The 18721-nt window shown below is 40.1% G+C and overlaps 1 protein-coding gene and 1 non-coding gene across 2 annotated transcripts in view; both read left to right on the top strand.

Moving 5' to 3' along the window:
- Positions 1-18721, top strand: part of MYO3B (myosin IIIB) — a 559309-nt gene that overhangs the window by 461014 nt on the left and 79574 nt on the right. The window contains 3 exon segments of the mRNA XM_055572295.1: positions 3781-3841; positions 4770-4789; positions 4791-4867. Of these exon segments, the coding sequence (XP_055428270.1) occupies positions 3781-3841; positions 4770-4789; positions 4791-4867 (158 nt within the window).
- LOC129648049 (U6 spliceosomal RNA) lies at positions 5180-5283 on the top strand. Its single transcript, XR_008712651.1, has one exon. It is a non-coding gene; the product is annotated as a U6 spliceosomal RNA (small nuclear RNA).

Genomic DNA, 18721 nt, shown 5'->3' with positions numbered 1-18721 from the left:
GATTGCTGGATCATAAGGCATGTCTATTTCCAGTTTTTTAAGGAATCTCCACACTGTTCTCCATAGTGGCTGTACTAGTTTGCATTCCCACCAACAGTGTAAGAGGGTTCCCTTTTCTCCACACCCTCTCCAGCATTTATTACTTGTAGACTTTTGGATTGCAGCCATTCTGACTGGTGTGAAATGGTACCTCATAGTGGTTTTGATTTGCATTTCTCTGATAATGAGTGATGTTGAGCATCTTTTCATGTGTTTGTTAGCCATCTGTATGTCTTCTTTGGAGAAATGTCTATTTAGTTCTTTGGCCCATTTTTTGATTGGGTCATTTATTTTTCTGGAGTTGAGCTGTAGGAGTTGCTTGTATATTCTCGAGATTAGTTGTTTGTCAGTTGCTTCATTTGCTATTATCTTCTCCCATTCTGAAGGCTGTCTTTTCACCTTGCTAGGCAGGTTTTATGCTGCACTGTTTACTAGTTATGACATTTAAACAAGTCATTAGCTTGAAAGTGAAAATTGCTCAGTTGTGTCCGACCCTTTGCAACCCCATGGACTATACTCCAGGCCAGAATGCTGGAGCGGGTAGCCTTTCCCTTCTCCAGGTGATCTTCCCAACCCAGGGATTGAGGCCAGGTTTCTCGCATTGCAGGTGGATTCTTTACCAGCTGAGCCACCAGGGAGTCATTAGCTTCTTGATCCTTAATTCCCTCACCTGTAAAATGGGTATAAAAATAGAACTAATCCACATGGTTGTTGGAAGTATTAGATGAGATAACCATGTATCCATGTTTGACCATGGTCTGGTGGCACATACGCAGGTAATAAGTATTGACTGTGTTTTGGTGATGACAACTTGCAAAGTGTTATCCATTTGCTGCCAGGCTCAAGTCCCGGAGGCAAATGACAAGGTATCTGATAAAATTGCTACAAAAGAGTTGAAGCAGTTATAGACTTTTGAAGAAAAGTGACTTATACCCTTTTTTTTTTCTTTTAAGGCAAAAGTTGTTTCAAATAAGGGCTGCTCAGATTAGTGTTTTCTAAGATGTGTTGTAAGAACCAGGGCCTCAACATGCCCCAGTGAAGGGAGGCTTCCATTGTCAGAATAATGTCTGGGAAATGCTGCCTGTTCTCTCCTACTGTTGAGGTTTCATTGTGCATATTAATAAGTTAAAGATTCTGGAAATCTTAGGAAAGAAACCTGCTTAACTTTGTTTAATCAAGTATTTTCTAATCTGTTTGCCTTTGGACACTACTCATCCTACCTTTGCCTTTTAAAACCAAGTAACACATGTAAAAATTATATTGAGATGCGTTAGATCCTCCCAAAGATTTGAATGACAAGGTAGTCAGTAAACTGATGAGCCAACCCTCAGTGTATTGTCGGAAGGTATGTGCACTGACCTTTGGGTCCTGAAAATCCTTGCAAACTAGAGGAGTTAAAAGGTTTCGTTCTTTTGTTGGGGCAGGAAAGGCAGAAATTAGAGACCCCGTGGTAATTCAACAGCCAAATTATCGTCCTTAGATTTTCTCCAGAGCCCACCAGGACTCCTGGAAGACCTGAATCCACCTCTCTATATGTGTCCCACTGCCACTGGGACCTGCCTAAGCTGACAGGAATGAGTTCCATGGGCCCAAGGGCATGGGGGTCATTCTTCAGAGGGAAAGCAGAGTATTTGGAATCAGACTAACAGGGCTCAGTGTCTTAGCTCTGCCAGGTATGTGCCATGATCCCTGGGCAGACCTCTTACCCTCTCTGATCTATAGTTTCTTCATCTGTATAATACAGGCAATTAAAGCACTTAGCTCAAATGGTTGTGAAATCCTTATTAGATATATAAACAAATTTTTAAAATATGAAAACTATATAATTGCTAGTTAATTCAATTTTAATGTAAAGGGTATTCTTCATGGTCCATATTTTGGGAGTCCACTAGTCATCCTTTTATTCATTCAACTTGTGAAATATTTATTGAGCACTTATAGTGTACTAGGTAGAGGGTTAAGTGCTGATACAGAGTACATAATAAAGCAGACCGTGTCCCTACCTTCTTGGAAGCTAACATTCCATAGTGGGAGACATATGACAAACAAGTATATATACAAATAAATATATCAGCATAGTCTCCTCTCCACAGATATTGATGTGATATTTTTAGATGGGTATATTGCTTATAACCTGGAGTAGGAAATTGCCACCTACTCCTGTATTCTTACCTGAAAAATTCCATGAACAGAGAAGCCTGGCAGGCTACAGCCCATATGGTGGCAAAGAGTTGGATATGACTGAGCTCTTACATACATTGCTTATAATCTATATATATAGATTATATATATAATCTATATATGCATCTATATATAGATATATATAATCTATATATAGATGCATTTTGAAGGTAATACTAATGAACCATTCACAGAAATTCAGAAAATGAAATGCTCAGCTTAAATAAACAGTTTTTTAATACAGAACTAGGAGAGTTCTTCAGTTCAGTTCAGTCGCTCAGTCGTGTCCGACTCTTTGCGACCCCATGAATCGCAGCATGCCAGGCCTCCCTGTCCATCGCCAACTCCCGGAGTTCACTCAGACTCACGTCCATCGAGTCAGTGATGCCATCCAGCCATCTTATCCTCTGTCGTCCCCTTCTCCTCCTGCCCCCAATCCCTCCCAGCATCAGAGACTTTTCCAATGAGTCAACTCTTAGGAATAGTTTATTTCAATCCTCTCATTTTATAGATAAGGAAAACTAGAACCCAGAATACCATAGAAATTTACCTAATCGAATGTGTGTAAATGTGCATGCCTGTGTGTATGTGTAAGAGAGACAGAGACACCCAGAGAGAGGATGGATTTTGAAGCAGGACTTAGATACCCAGGCTTCCCTTTGCCTAGTCAGTGCTTTCCATACTCCTGGCTTCCATCTGAAAGGAATTGTAAGAGCCAATTTTAGCAGTGAGTGAGTTATAATCATCACACTCTTAAAACATTTTTAAAAAAATAATTTCTACCATTTTTTGGCTATAATGTGCAGCATACGAGATCTTCATCCCCCAATTAGGAATCTAACCCATGCCCCCTGCAGTGGAAGTGCAGAGTCTCAACCACTGGACTGCCAAGGAAGTCCCTCATCACACTTTTATACCATGTGTTCCAATTTCTGGATTTTTTATATAAGTTGATTTTTCCAAACTTTGCTCCATGAAACAATAGTATTTAAATAGATGTTAATTATCACTTTTTAAATTTCTTGCTCAAAGTAGTTTAGGGAACTGAATTCTCCCCCTCCCTCACACACCCCATTTTAGAAATCCTTAAATGCATATTGTCAAAGACCATTCTGCAGTAAGGAAACCTCTTAAACTACACGCAGCTTAGCATTCCTCAGACTTATTTGACTACAGGATCTATTTTCAATTATTTAACAATGTGATTAAGGTGCTGGATTGGAAGTTCAGCCTTAGCATCATGGTTGGCTACTTGGTAATGTTTGTGAACACCCAGTAGTAAAGTAGATTAGATCACACAACTTTACACGGGGCAGTGTCTTGGGTCTTAGGATCTCAGGCTGACTTGAGCAGCACCTGATAGGATACATTTCCTTAAGTTGACCATGTCCTCCTAACCAAGGATTGAAATGGAAAGCAACAGATGCTGAATGAGAGTTTGTTCTGATCCATCTTTGGAGGAAAGCAATCCTCTGTAAGGTTTTTTTTTTTTTTTTTTTTAATTTTTCAAGCCTTCTAAAAATATTATTATAATAATTATTATTATATTTTTATTTTTAGGCATTCACAAGCCCAGAGTTCTTCCAAAGGGTATGATGTCTTCGCAGGACACTCAAATAAGGTAGCTGGACATCCTTGACTCTGAAGTAACTGTCTATCCTTATTACAGACTCATCCAAGTCTGTGGTCATGGTGCCTGTCTGTGGCTGCTTGGTCAAGCCATCCAGACATGAACTGTTAGTGATATTTTGAAGGCTTTGAGACAAAAGCCCAGCTTGCTTAAGAATTTTGGTTCAGCAGAGAGGCAGGGAGGTACAGTGAAGAGAGAATCAAAAGCCTGGAAATTTGCTGCTGAGAATAAATGCTAGCTGATCCCTGAGGTGGTTTGTGCACTCCACTCTCTACAGATGTTAGAGCCTCTTTTTGAGTAAGGACCTGAGGTTCTTTGGTAGCACTTTGATATCCTGCTAGAATTCAATATGTGAAATGGAGGCGTCTCTCTGTGACTTGGAGCCCACAGCAGGCTTTGAAGTCTGATCCAATTTTTGCTGCCTACTATTTGATGTTGAAAGGATGAAATGAAGAAAATGTACAGTTTTTGCCAGTAACTCTGCTGAGCATATGTAAGATTAAAAAAACAAAATCCTTTGGATGATGTACTTAGAAATGTTAAGTAGATTAATACCTTCCTATAGGTTTTCTTTTTTCTTTCTCAGGGATAAAAATTAAGTATAAGAGAAAATCAGCACAAGCTGTTTTTTATACGGACTATAATTAATTTACAAGGGGGCTAGGTTGGCTTGTTCAGAGGAAGAAATAAATGGATGAGGCAAAGGTGTTGAGACTTGGCAGCTAATTGCCCCCAAGGAGAGGACCTCCACTCAATTCTACTGTAAGGCATGAGCAACTCACCACATGACCCCAATATACTTAAATTTTTCCCTAGTACGATTGAAGTTCAGGGTCCCTTAGTTAAATGGAAGCCAAGTTCTAAAGGCTGACTCATCAGAGGATAAAAGTAATAATTATTTTACTGGGTCTTTCTGAAGCACTCAGTTTCTGGGACTGATTCTGTCTTTTCAGATATGCCATACTGCTCCAGATTGCCCAGGACTGAGTCCTTCAAGGGGAGCCCCTGCAAAATCTGGTAAGAAGAACATTTTGAATTGTAAGCTATTTCTACTATTTGCATGCTTGTGTACTTTTTAATGAGTTGTTTAGACAGGCTGTGTAGAAGGCAGTACTCTGATACTAGTATGGGCTAATGCTAGCAGAACATTCAGATATAGAAAGCCTTAAAGACTGGAAACAAAACTTTCATTAAACGTAGCAGTTTACTACCTATCTGTGCCACTTAAGTTTACTTTTTCTAAAGGAAAAAAAAAATGAATATCAAAGATCATACTTTTCCCTTTACTTGTAAGAAGCCTAAATTAAGAAACTCCTTTAAAACTTTCTTGTGCTCACTTCAACAGCACGTATACTAAGTTTGGAAAGGTACAAAGATTAGCATGGCCCCTGCACAAGGACGGCATGCAAATTTGCAAAGCATTCCATATTAAAAACAACAACAACAGGGAAGATAGACAACTGACCGAAGCAGATAGTTCAGAGTCAAAATCTAGGGCTTGGTGAAGAATATGGATTTAGAGAGTAGTTCTGTCCTTTTGGCAACATGGCTATTCTTTTAGCAAGAATACAGACATCTTGCCACACTCATGGAAAATGGTATTTTTTGCTCCCTTTCTAAATTCTTGCGACAGAATATGGTAAAAGTCAGTTTGGGGTGTTATGAGTAGCTATAATCAATACTTCTGGAAGATAAACTAGAAGCAAGATCATAAGAAATATTTATGAACCAGAAAATACTAAACACATTTTGGATCATTCCCAATGAAGAAATCTTTTCAACTTAAAATACGAATACTAAGAAACTACTGTGCATTTACTGTTGACCTCATTTATTTTTCTGCAATATATAGTAGTTTCTTAGACTTCTCCAAGTTTCTTCTTAGTCTGTTTTTCAGTGACAAAATGGTAAAATATGAAGTAGAGAATGTGTGATATATGTGTTAGGACCTTCAGTCCATATGAAATTTAACTCTTCAAGAGAGATGAGAGAGGATTAGTGTATTATAGCAGAACCTTTTAAATGAACATGCAGAAAATGATAAATCTGTCCAATGGACTAATTTCCTCACAGCCAGGTAATATTCAGGAATAAGGCCACACTGAGGTAAGGGGAAGAGTGGTGCAAAAATGGAAATTGAGGAAAAAGATCACTTGGTAGAATAGAATCTATTACGCAAGAATTTGGTTGGCATTTTTCACTATCCAAACAGATAATCTCTACCTTTTAATTTGGATGTTTAGACCATTTACATCTAATGTGACTGTTGACATATTTTGGTTTATAGCAGTCATCTTGCTATTTGTTTTCTTTGTTCCGTCTGGTCTTTGTTCTCTTCTAGCATTCTACTTTAAAATACATGTAAAAAGAAATTTTTAAAGCATGATTGAATAGCCAAAGGCACAGATTCTGCCTATGGAGTCAGATCTGCCTGGATGCAAATCTCTGCTTTCCTGTTACATAGCTTTATGTAACAATTCCTTACCTCAGGACTTACACATGTAAGATGACGGAAATGGTAATTCATAGCCAAAAGGCTGTACTGAGGATTAAATAAGCTAGTAGAAGTAAAGGGCACAGCATGGTGTCTGGCTCATCATAACGGTACACGTTATGTCAGGTGTTGCAATGGTACTTATGCTATTGACATTATACAAATGCAAAGTTAAATATGAAAAACGGGTCGAGAAATAAAGTTCTTATTTTGAGGCATCAAGTTTTGGTGGTATCGTTTAGGAGGAGTAAAACTATATTGCATTTTGAATTAACTACTGAAGAGACATGTTGGATTATAATCATCTTTCCCTGCCTTTAGATAAGTGTCTGCAAAAGTCAAACTTATTAATAAGTTGCTGCAAATGTTCATATGTCTCTCCTGTCACTATTGCTCCTTCCTTCCCATCTAGAGGTTTCTCTGTTTGGTTTGCCACCATCACCGTGACTTCTCCTTAAACTCTTGTAAACTGTATCCTAAGTGGTCTTCCTGCTTCTTTTCTTCTCTCAACTTGCCTCATGCATGGGTATCTGAGGAGCTCTTCTAAAGCATTCCCTAATCATAACTTTCTCTTCCACCATAACCTCCAGTGGCTCCCTGTTGTTCTAGCATCAACTTTAAGCTTCTTGGCACAACATACAAGGCTGTCTCTGTTCTAACTCTTCCTGTCTTCCTCTCTAGCTCTGTCTTCACTGGTGTCTCTTCCTCATTTTGTGCTTTGGCATACCAAACTACTCGCTGTCCTCCATGCATGCCAAGTGTGTTCTTTCTCTCCTCCGTGATTTTGTTCATGCTGTTGCCTCTGCCTCACTGTTCATTCTCAAGGTCCCCTCCATTCTTCAGAGTCCACCATGGCTCCCTCTGAGTGCTTTGACTTTCCTTTAGTACTTATCACGTCCTTCCTTGTATTACAGTTATTTACATGCATCTACTAGATTTTAAACCCTCTAGAACCATGTCTTTTCATTTCCGAATTCTGTCCTTGCAAACTAGCCTAGGTCCCCAAATTGAATTCTTAAGCATTCACAACTGTGATAGGATATAGTGGAAGCAAGAATGAAATGAAGCTCAAGTAAATGAGTCAGAGAAGTTTTAAACTGTACTTCTAACAATCCTGGAACAAAATAAAGGTCTCTTGTGCTGTGCTTAGTCGCTCAGTCATGTCTGACTCTTTGTGACCCCATGGACAGTGCCCCGCCAGACTCCTCTGTCCATGGTCTCTTAACACCCCCAAAGAGGTATAGCATACCAGTGGAACAAGTTTAAAAAATCCAAGCCATTTCATTTTGTTGTTATTGTTTTGAACAGGAGGAGAGGGAAGGAAGGTTTGGGCAGGAAAAAGCATTTTATAAATCAGATTCCTCTTGACCTTAGAAGCCAACAAAGATGGCTGAAGAACAAAAGATTTCCAGTTTTATTTATATGTTCACAGTGATAAGCTGCAGAAATGAGTGTATTTACTCTGTAAGAGACATTTTAGCCGGTTATACCTTGGTGTTTAATTCATTGCCTTAAATGATCCATTATTGCAATCCATGATTCTATAGAAGCCTGAGAATATTATGACCTTTTCAGTTTTAAGAAAACACTAACATCCAATAAGCTTGCCTTCTAACTTTCAGTGAGTGCTAACTGCATTGTTTTATAAAGAGATCTGAGGGAGGTGAGGGTAGGGGAAAGCAGGGAATAAATCTAAAGTTACTTAATCAGGCCAGCTTTGCTCAGAACAGCCAGGCAAAAAAGTGTCCAGATGTGGGGCTTGGACAAAGGTTATCTTCAGTCAGTTATTCAGGGAGTCTCAGAAATTTCCTTCATTGATCATTTGAGCCTTATATTTTTCACATGGGACAGGAAAGCACAGTATATGGAGGAAGTGCATAACATGAATCACGTTGCCACTAATCCAAGCAGAAATTATTTAATTGGACTGACAAGCATATATACAAACCTGATTTGCCTTTACTCAGTTCAGTTGCTCAGTTGTATCCAACTCTTTGTGACACCGTGGACTGCAGCAGTCCTTTACTATGTAAAAGTTTATTCTTCAGGCATTTGTTCTTCTCTTTATTTCTTCAGCAAACAATTATTAACATTTACTAAGTGCCAGGAACTTTCCTGGGCCAGTGCTTCTCAAACTATTTTTTAAAAGACCAAATTGGAAAAAAAAAAATATATATACCAAATTGGAATTGGATGTTTTCATTTTCAAATTGCACAGTCTGCTATTTTTGTAAAATACAGTGAAATGAATTACTAGGTAAATAATCACCCATTTAGGCATTGAGTCAATATCAAATTGATTTGTAATTTTCTAAATTTCTTACTCTAACTTAAACTACTCTAAGTTTCTTCAGTGATCCAGTTGAGACCAGAGGCAAGAGTCAGCCTGTAGACCACACTTCATGGGCACTGTTCTGGTCACGTGTGACATCAAGGAACAACACAGTCAAAAAGTCCCAGTTTCATGATTCTGCTGCTGCTGCTGCTAAGTTGCTTCAGTCATGTCCGACTCTGTGTGACCCCAGAGATGGCAGCCCACCAGGCTCTCCCATCCCTGGGATTCTCCAGGCAAGAACACTGGAGTGGGTTGCCATTTCCTTCTCCAATGCATGAAAGTGAAAAGTGAAAGTAAGTCACTCAGTCGTGTCCGACTCTTCACGACCCCATGGACTGCAGCCCACCAGGCTCCTCCATCCATGGGATTTTCCAGGCAAGAGTACTGGAGTGGGGTGCCATCGCCTTCTCCATTCATCAAAGGGACAATAAGCAATAAGCGTAATCAGTTGTGTGGGGTGTTAGAAAGGTGAAATATTATAGGGGAGAAAGTACAGTAAGGGAGATCAGGGGTGGTAAGCATGGAGGATGAGGATGGAGGATGGTTAACTTTTAAACGGGGTGGTCAGAGAACACTGCACAGAGAGGGCGTGAGGAGAACATTACAAGCAGAGGGAACCGCTGAGGCAAATGCCCTGAGGAGACAGTGTGGAGTACAGGAGGAGTAGAAGGAAACCTGGGTGACTGGAGCTGAGAGAGCAAGAAAGAGAATCATAGAAGGTAAGGAGCCAGATGATGCATGTCCTACCAAACCCTGAGAATCTGGTTAAAAAGAGTGTTCTGATTCAGCAGGTCTGGGTGGCTCCTGAGATTCTGTGGTGTTAAAGAGCTTCTAGGTGGTGCCATAGTGTTGACCCAAGGTCCACATTTTGAGTAGCAAGGGTGAAATGGAAACCACTGGTTTGAGGAGAGACGATAGACATCATCAATGAAATGAGATATTCTATTAAGTTACATATTCCAGACAGCTGGAACTTTCTAAAACTATGACTCCCCTTTCATATTGAGTGTATTGGACACAGCTCTCCTTACTCAGAATGTCTTGGGACATGATTATTAGTAACAGTTCACACTGGTGCTAATGCAGAGCTCCTTGGAGATCATTGTGAAATGGGACCACCTCGTGTGCTCAGTCACTCAGTCATGTCCAACTCTCTGCAACCCCATGGACTATAGCCCACCGGGCTCCTCTGTCCATGGAATTTCAGGCAAGCATACTGGAGTGGGTTGCCATTTCCTTCTCCAGGGGATCTTCCTGACCTAGAGATCGAATCTTAGTCTCCTATGTCTCCTGCATTGGTGGGTAGATTCTTTACCACCAAGCCATCTACCCTTAAAATAGATGACCCTCAACTGTTATGATTTTTAGTTAATGCACCTGCTTATTTTAGCTTTCTTCTCTCTCAACACAAAGCTGTTATTTCCTACTATTGCTAATGTGCTCATTTTTTATAACATACCTTCCGTTTGCCTTCTCTCTTTTTCTCCTTGTGGTGGTATAAAACCCAAACTTTAATTGTTTTGTCTACATTTTAACAAAGGGAATCTGAGTGGGGGGTGTGAGGAAATCCCAGTGAAAGAAAGAAAGGGAACTGCCACAGATGTACTATCGACTTTGGGCACATACTAGGTATTTTACCCATATTTTCTTAGTGTAAAGTATACGCTACTAAGTTTGTGGCCTGCTTATTCAAGGGCCTTCACTGTCAGGGCCTGTGATACCTCACTGACATTAGGTAGTCCTGCCCTTGGTTATCTTCTTGTCTACAAGTGGTATAAATTATTCATACTTCTTTTGGAAGGTAAAAAAAGTCATTGCATTTGCTAAGAGTAACTTTAGCTATATGGCTTTTTAAAATGGAGTCTAGTACATTTTCAGGGAGCCAGGGAGAGGTGGTATTATACTAGCCTCCCCAGGGGGGTGCCTCTGGTAGCTTGCAGTGTCAGGGTATGGTAGAGTCCCCATCGAAGTGGCTTTAGAATTCAGTGATCTGGTTCCATATCGTCTTCAGATTTGCTGAGCAAGTCATACACATTTTCTTTCACCCACTACTTCTCTAATGCCATCTACTCTGTTATTTTCCTGCCTTTCTCACTGCTTATTACTAAATTTTATTGGTCTTGGCAGAAGTTCAGCTATCAGAAAGCAAACTTGGGCTGTGTTTTTATCCTTGGAAGCCCAAATCATTAGGGTGACCAAACATCTCAATTTTCTTGGGACTGAAGGTTTTCCAAGATGTGGATTTTTTTGAATTTCCCCAAGCAAACTAGGACAAGTTGGTCACCCTATAATAATATTAGAAGTTGAACTTGACTGGTGAAAACTAACTTTTAATTAGATCATTGTATCAGGCAAAACTGAGCCTTAGATTTATGCTACACTCTGCTACAGCTCACACTGCTGCCTGTGTTTGGAAGGGGATGCAAGCAGCTTGCCAAACCACAACCACTGTGATCGTAAAGGGCTCACATGTCACCCATTTGACAGGGAGAGCATGTTCCTACAACAGAGACTCAAAGGCAACATAATCCCTGTTGGGAAAGCACATGGGAGCCAGACCCTATGGAGGCAAGGCTACTGGGCCTCCCTGTCCCACACCCAGGGCCATGACAGAAAGCCACATACAAGACTTGGAGACCACTAATAATCTCTCAAGCCTCGAATCCCTGCTCTTTTTGACTCCCATAATGCTGATCCATCTTTTCTTCTTGCCTGGGTGCCACAGAATTCACCATAAACTCTCATCATGATGCCTCGGTCTCAGGACTTTTCTCAGTGCAATAGTGAAGGTACTATTGGTGTGGAATTCTTAACCTTTAGTGTGGGAGGTTCAGAGAAGGCGATGGCACCCCACTCCAGTACTCTTGCCTGGAGAGTCCCATGGACGGAGGAGCCTGGTAGGCTGCAGTCCATGAGTCCGTGAAGAGTCGGACACGACTGAGCAACTTCCCTTTCACTTTTCACTTTCATGCATTGGAGAAGGAAATGGCAACCCACTCCAGTGTTCTTGCCTGGAGAATCCCAGGGAAGGTGGAGCCTGGTGGGCTGCCGTCTATGGGGTCGCACAGAGTCGGACACGCTGAAGTGACTTAGCAGCAGCAGTAGCAGCAGTGTGGGAGGTAATCTTTCTTAAAGGATCCTTTTTAAACTGGTGATTCTCAGACTCAGTAAGTGTTAGTATCACCCGAGTGATTGTTGAAATACAAATTACTGGTCCATTCCATAGTTTCCAGTTTTGTGTGGGGTACAGGAGAGGAGGGATTTGCATTTTTATCACATTCCCGGGTTATACAATGCTACCTTTTGAGAACCACATCCCCTATCTCTATGATATTACATTGAATCAGAAAAAGTAAACTTTATATAGATGCTTTTTTATTCTTTCACTTAACAAACACTTATTGAGCACTTACTGTATACCAAACACAGGCCAGGCAGTGAAATAAGACACTTAAGAGACAAATGCAATTATAACAGCTTGGTCTTTGCAGCTGTCATTTTCCAAAGCAAGTTTGGTAACATATTGAGTGTCCATATTTATCTCAAGTGGTCTCATTGAATTGTCAGGAAATTGTCCAGAACAAAGTTACAGTTACTTGTCACTTTGCTGTAGAGGAGGATGAAGGGAGTGTCCCAGACTTTTAAAAGTGTCTCAATTTATAAAATTATTAGGAATTACTGCCTTAAAAGATTTTTGTCTTTATAAACTCTACTACCTCTGCCAGCCTCCCACAAGGCAAAACTGCTCCAAACTCTACCAGATCTGAATATTTGCATGTATCTCTAATACATATGTCATTGCCATAAAGTTTGTTACCTGGCTTTTTGCAAAAGGATTGAAAGCATGAGGACAGATAAATGGGCAGATAAATGGAAGTAAAAAGGGGAGAAATTATAGTTCTCTTAATCCCAAATTTGATTTCTAACCTAGTGCCATTTATGTTAATCACACACCTTTCCTTTAAAAGACTTTCCTCGTTCTTACTAGATCTTGTCTGGGTGTTGTTTGGTTTTGTCTTGCTTAATTTCATAATTTTGGAGAATGCAGAGTGCTTGGGTCATCAGTTGCTGTTCATGGCAGTTTACGCCGACTGAGGCCTCTGTGCAAAATTGTGGCTTTCTATAGGAACTGTGCAGAATACCTAGCAAGAGGCAAAGATTCCTTGACAGACCATTTTCCCGGAAATTTGGGGGTGATGATGATAAGGAAGAAAGGATGCAGTCCACATAGGTTGGCACCATCCACCCCTCAGCCAGCTGAGTTGGCGAGATCCTGTCTCCATTGCAGGAGTTGAGGCTAGAGGGAAAAGTGGCTGCCCTTTGAGGGCTGGTGGGTTGAAGATATGGAGGTCATTTGTCAGCCACAGTTCTTATGGTCATGTACCTCAGGGAAAGCCCTGTGACAGCATGTTCTCATTCCTGCAGCTCATTAAAGCATGTTACAAAGTTGCATAGTTTGGGGACATTATTTCTGCTTAGATTGTTACTGTAAATGTATCTGAGGAGGATCAGCAGGAACTTTTCTGGTGCTTTCCTGAGTGCATTAGGTCAGGATGCACTCTTTGCCAATGCCAAGTTAGATTCTGGCACTGACCCAGGACATCAGGAGCACAGCTGCCAAACAAGCAGGGCGGGGAGGGGTGGAGGGAGTGAGTCAAGTTAGGGTGCTTGGCTTCCAGAATTTGATGTTGATGGCGTGGCTGTAAAATGTGCCAAGAGAAATTTTATTTTTACATTCTTTTCTTACTTTATGTATTTGAAACTGCATAAACTCATTGTTAACCTTGGCTGGCTCCTTTGTTTCATTTTAAAGGATTCTTTTCAACTTTAAAATGAAACACACAGTTGTGTAGTAGGAATGGAGTGATTTTTCTTCTATTTACTTTTGTTTGTTTTCCAAGATTGGGAGTAATACATTTTATTAGTTTTTTTTAAATTAATAGCTTTCTCTAGTAGTTTGGGGTTTTTAGAAAAATTGAGTGCAAAGTAGCAAGTTCCCATTTACTCTCCTCACCTTTCCTTCTCTCCCCATTTTCCCCTATTATTAACATCTTGCATTAGAGTGACTTGCTTGCTACAGTGATGAGCCAGTATTGATATATTATTATTAACAAAGTCCCTAATTTACATGACAGTTCATTCTTTGCATTGTACAGTCTGTGAGTTTTGAAAAATATATAATGGCATGCATCCATCATTGCAGTATCAAACAGAACAGTTTTATTTGCCTAATAATCCCCTGCGCTCCATCTATTCATCCCTCTCTCTCTTACCTTAAGCTCCTGGCAACTGTTAATTTTGGCTTCCCTGATAGCTCAGTTGGTAAAGAATCTGCCTGCAATGCAGGAGACCCCGGTTCAATTCCTGGGTCAGGAAGATCCCCTGGAGAAGGGAAAGGCTACCCACTCCAGTATTCTGGCCTAGAGAAGTCCAAGGACTGTATTTTCCAGTCCAAAGAACTGGAAGCGACTTTCACTTTCACATAGTTTTACCATTTCCAGAATGTCGTATAGTTGGAATCAGACAGTATTTAGCCTTTCCGTATTGACTTCTTTCCATTAGCAATATGTATTTAAGGTTCCCCCATGTCTTTATGTGGCTTGACAGTTTATTTCTTTTTATTGCTGAAAATAATCTGTTATATGGATGTATCACAGTTTGTTCATCCATTCACCTACTGATGGATGTCTTGGTTGCTTCCAGGTTTTGGCAATTATGAAGAAAGCTGTTATAAACATTTTTGTACAGGTTTTTATGTAGACAAAAGTTTTTCAAGTCCTTTGTGTTAATACCAAAATGTGTGATTGCTAGATTATATGGTAAGAGTGTATGTTTACTTTTATAAGAAACTGCCAAACTCTCTTCCAAAGTGCCTGCACCATTTTGCATTCCTACCAGCAGTGAATGAGAGTTCCTGTTGTTCTTCATCCTTACCAGTATTTGGTGTTGTCAGTGTTCTGGCTTTTTGCTGTTTAAATAGGTATGTAGTGGTATCTCATTGTTGTTTTAATTTTTGTTTCCCTGATGTGGAACATCTTTTCATATGCTTATTTGCTATCTGTATAACTTCTTTGGTGAAGTGTCTGTTCAAATCTTTTGCCCATTTTTAAATTGTGCTGTTTGCTTTCTTATTTGAGGGTATAACAGTTCTTTGTATATTTCAGTACCAGTCCTTTGTGAGATATGTGTTCTGCAAATATTTCTCCCAGTCTGGAGCTTGTCTTTTCATTCTCTTAGCAGTGTGTTTTGTGGAGCAGTAATGAATTTTTTTATGCACATAATCAAGGAGAAAAAAATTTTTAAATAAACCTGACTCTCGGCATAGTACCTACCCACTATCTAAGAAAATGAAACAGCCTAAGAGGAACAAGGTGATTGGTAGTTCAGTAGTTGAGCGTGTAAGGACCATGACACAAGTGTGTTCCTTAAATTAAATGTAATCAATTCTAAGTGTTACAGGGAGGCAAGAAAGACATAGTCCAAAATTACATAAGTGGGGTGGGGGGTGGAATCTGTGGTTATATGACTGTGTGCAGAACCATGGTAAGGTTTTTCTCTCTTTTCATTTTTATCTGACTCTTTAAAGTAACTAGAACTCCTAGTTACTTAAACTTGCCCCAGGAAGACTCTGGGGCTGTCTTCTTTCAGTAAAAACTGAATTTAGCAAGGGAGAAATTGTTGGTTTAAGTTCAAAGAGGGGTGGGGGAGCATGAAGTGCACCTTTACTACTCACTGATTCAAGTATTCAGTCAACTGGTATTTACTGAGCAGTTATTAAGTGGTGGTGGGTGCTGTGTTGGGTGCCAGTGGTATATAATGGAGCAACAGCCAAGATTGCCTCGTGGGTTTACATTCTAAGGGAGAAATAGATAAGTAAACCTGAAAGCAGATCTCTGGCCAGGATATTAATAAGAGTGGCCCCTGGAGCTATGCTCTGACAGGGGTACCCTTGTGATCTTGTGGGAGCAGAGAAGGGTCAGTGGGCTGACATCAAAACTGAGAACTGAAGGGGATCAGGAACTGACCAGACAGAATGGAGAAGGATATCTCTGGCCCTCTGTCTGTTCCTTTTTTTGTCTTTTATATTTTTCCTACCTCCTTTCGAAGACAATGGGCTGCTTTTCTGGGTGCCTGATGTCCTCTGCTGGCATTCAGAAGTTGTTTTGTGGAATTTACTTGGCGTTTAAATGTTCTTTTGATGAATATGTGGGGGAGAAAGTGGTCTCCCCGTCCTATTCCTCTGCCATCTTAGGACAACCTCTCTGCCTGTTCCCTTTTCACACCAGGAAAGGCTCTCACATGAGAGATGTAAGATTGTGGTTGTTTTAATGTGCGTGAATGCTTAGTTGCTCAGTCGTGTCTGACTCTTTGCAACCCCTTGGACTGTAGCCTGCCAGGCTCCTCTGTCCATGGGATTTTTCAGGCAAGAATACTGGAATGGGTTGCCATTTCTTCTTCCAGGGGATCTTCCTGAACCAGGGATCAAACTTGTGTCTCCTGCAATGCAGACAGATTCTTTACCCACTGAGACATCAGATACCTTTTAAAATTCTGAAATGTAACATACTGACAGAAAAAAAAGAAAAAAGGTTTATAAAAGAGATGGACAGCATAATGAATTATTATGAAGTCTCTATACAGTTACACCTGAGGTCAGAAAACAGAACTTGCCAGCATCTCAGAAGTCTTCTGATACCCTTTCCTGATTATGATTCTCCTCCTCCCTAGAGGTCACCCCCTAAGTATGCATCCTAAATACCATAGTCTGACTCCAGATTATGGGCTTAATGCATGAAGATAGAGCCTGACATGTGTAAAGCACCTAATAAATGTTTAGCTGTTGCCACTGCATTTTCCCCACTCCTCAGATAATCCTTCTTAGTACTTAATTTCAAGTTAACAACTCCTTCCTTCCTTCCTTCTGTTCAAATTGTCAAGTCTTACAGAGTGTGCTGATTTCTACACACTTGGTTTTTTCCCATTGCCACCACAAGTCTTAAGAGTTTATCACCTTGAAACTTTACCACATTTAAAAAGAGGTGGACTAATTTGTTGATATTTTCTTTGCTTGGTAATTTGTGTATTGGGAAGGAGTTATGTTTCATTAATCCACCTAAATGGTATAAGGGATTCTGAGGGCTCCCTCTGACTCAAAACCCCATTTTCGTTCTCCACTATGCAGAAGATCCGTTAGGCTGCTTGGCAGTCAGCAATTAGAACAGCCAGTCTACCCAGATATTAAGCTGGATTTGTCTAACCTGATATACATGGCGATCAGTGGTCCCAAAGGGACCCTTCCTTTTTAAAGGAAGAAATTAATGATATCCCTTTTCATTACATTGGTGCCAGGAATTTCTCTAAGCAGCCTCTTTAAAAGAACAAATTCAAACAGGCCCCAGAAACAAATGCAAGAGATTTGCAAAGCTCGTGAGGGATGAGTTACACACTATCTTAATTTCAAAGGAGAAGTTTTGATGCCAGGATACAATGGCTGGGCTCTCCCAGTGGGCTTGAAATGCCAAATTCTGCCTTTGTGTAGAAATCAGATAAGTGCAAAGAGCTTGAGGCTTGTTTCAGCTCTTAACTGATTTGTCCTCCAAAAGGACAGTTCGCATGCTAGTTCATTACCCAGGGTCTGAATGTTTGGGGTATGAGCCGGGGACAGAGCATCCTAGGATCCTCTCCAGATCTCCAAGGGTCAAATTACAAAGTGTCCATTCTGTTTGTCCTTCACTGCTATATTTATCCATGCCCAGAGCAGTTCAGCTCCCAGCCTCACACTTGCATTCTGCGCTCTGATTTTCAACTTCGGTTGCCATCTGGGGACCAGGTTCTTCTCATCTGTTGTGGGCTGCCATTCTTTGTTCTAGACTGCATCCTCTCATTCAGTTTATTAATGGTGAACCCACTTCATGTTGCAGCTTCTACCAAACAAATTCTGTGGGAAAGCGTTGGGAAAAAGTACATCACATTATCTTGCCCCTAAAGGGGAAGTTAAAATAGATGTTCCCTCCAACCCACCACTCTGAGCAAATTAACCCATCTGAAGGACAACCTATAAATAATGACTGAGTGATTAGAGGATTGAACACACACTGCATTAAACTTCTGCTTACATTATCTGTAACCATTGAATTATAAACATTGAGCTTAGAGTGATTATCTTCTCTGTAGCACTCCTGACACATGGTCATGCAGGCTGATTTCACACATTCTTTTGCAGACCTTTTTATATCCAGAGCCCCTCTGAGAAACTAATGTAATCCACATCCCCTAATTCCAGAAAAATGGGCAAATGCACAGCTATACTATTTTGTGCATAATGCCAGGCTCTCCCCAGACATCTTCATAGTCCCATCGGGGTCTTCATCCCAGGTTAAGAATCTGTGCTGGTGAGAGTAGCTGACTAACTTTGAAGACTATCAATTTTATAGTTAGAAAGCTTGATAGAAGGACTTCTCTTCCTGTTTCCCAATAACTGAACAAGAAAAAAAAAAAGTTACTTCTTTTTCCGGGCTTAGTTCTTCAACTATTTGTAGATTGTTATAGCTTTCTCTTTGGGGCTGTTCATTCTGTAATTCATCAAATAACCTTTAAAAGCTATGACCACATCCAGGACATTATTAATGCCAAGATCTAAGGCCTTGGGACTAGAAGACACACATGCAATCCAAAAAAGATAGAGCTACCTAGTTCTCAAAAATGCCAAGGCAGGTTGCTATAGTATTTTCCTTCTTCATTAAAATAAAAAAACATTGATCCCTTAAAAAAAAATTTTTTTAAAACCTCAGAATTCTTAAACAGACTAAAATATTGAACCCCATTTATTTCTCCATCACCTTAACTCTTTTTTTAATTAAAAAATATTACTTAGCTATTGTTCAATTTTCCATGCTTCATAGAGAAGGAAAATTCTTAGAATTTTAGACTGGAAGTTGGAACTTAAAGATTGAGAAAAAATTATTTTGCATTTTACTTTGAACTCCCTACAAAATGGGGTTAATATTTTCTGAGCCACTTGTAAATGCTCAGATAATTTATG

The sequence above is a fragment of the Bubalus kerabau genome, chromosome 3, assembly GCF_029407905.1.
Source record: "Bubalus kerabau isolate K-KA32 ecotype Philippines breed swamp buffalo chromosome 3, PCC_UOA_SB_1v2, whole genome shotgun sequence".
NCBI classification, from domain to species: Eukaryota; Metazoa; Chordata; class Mammalia; order Artiodactyla; family Bovidae; genus Bubalus; species Bubalus kerabau.
Note: the sequence above shows the minus strand (reverse complement) of the source record. Positions and strands in the feature narration are given on the sequence as shown.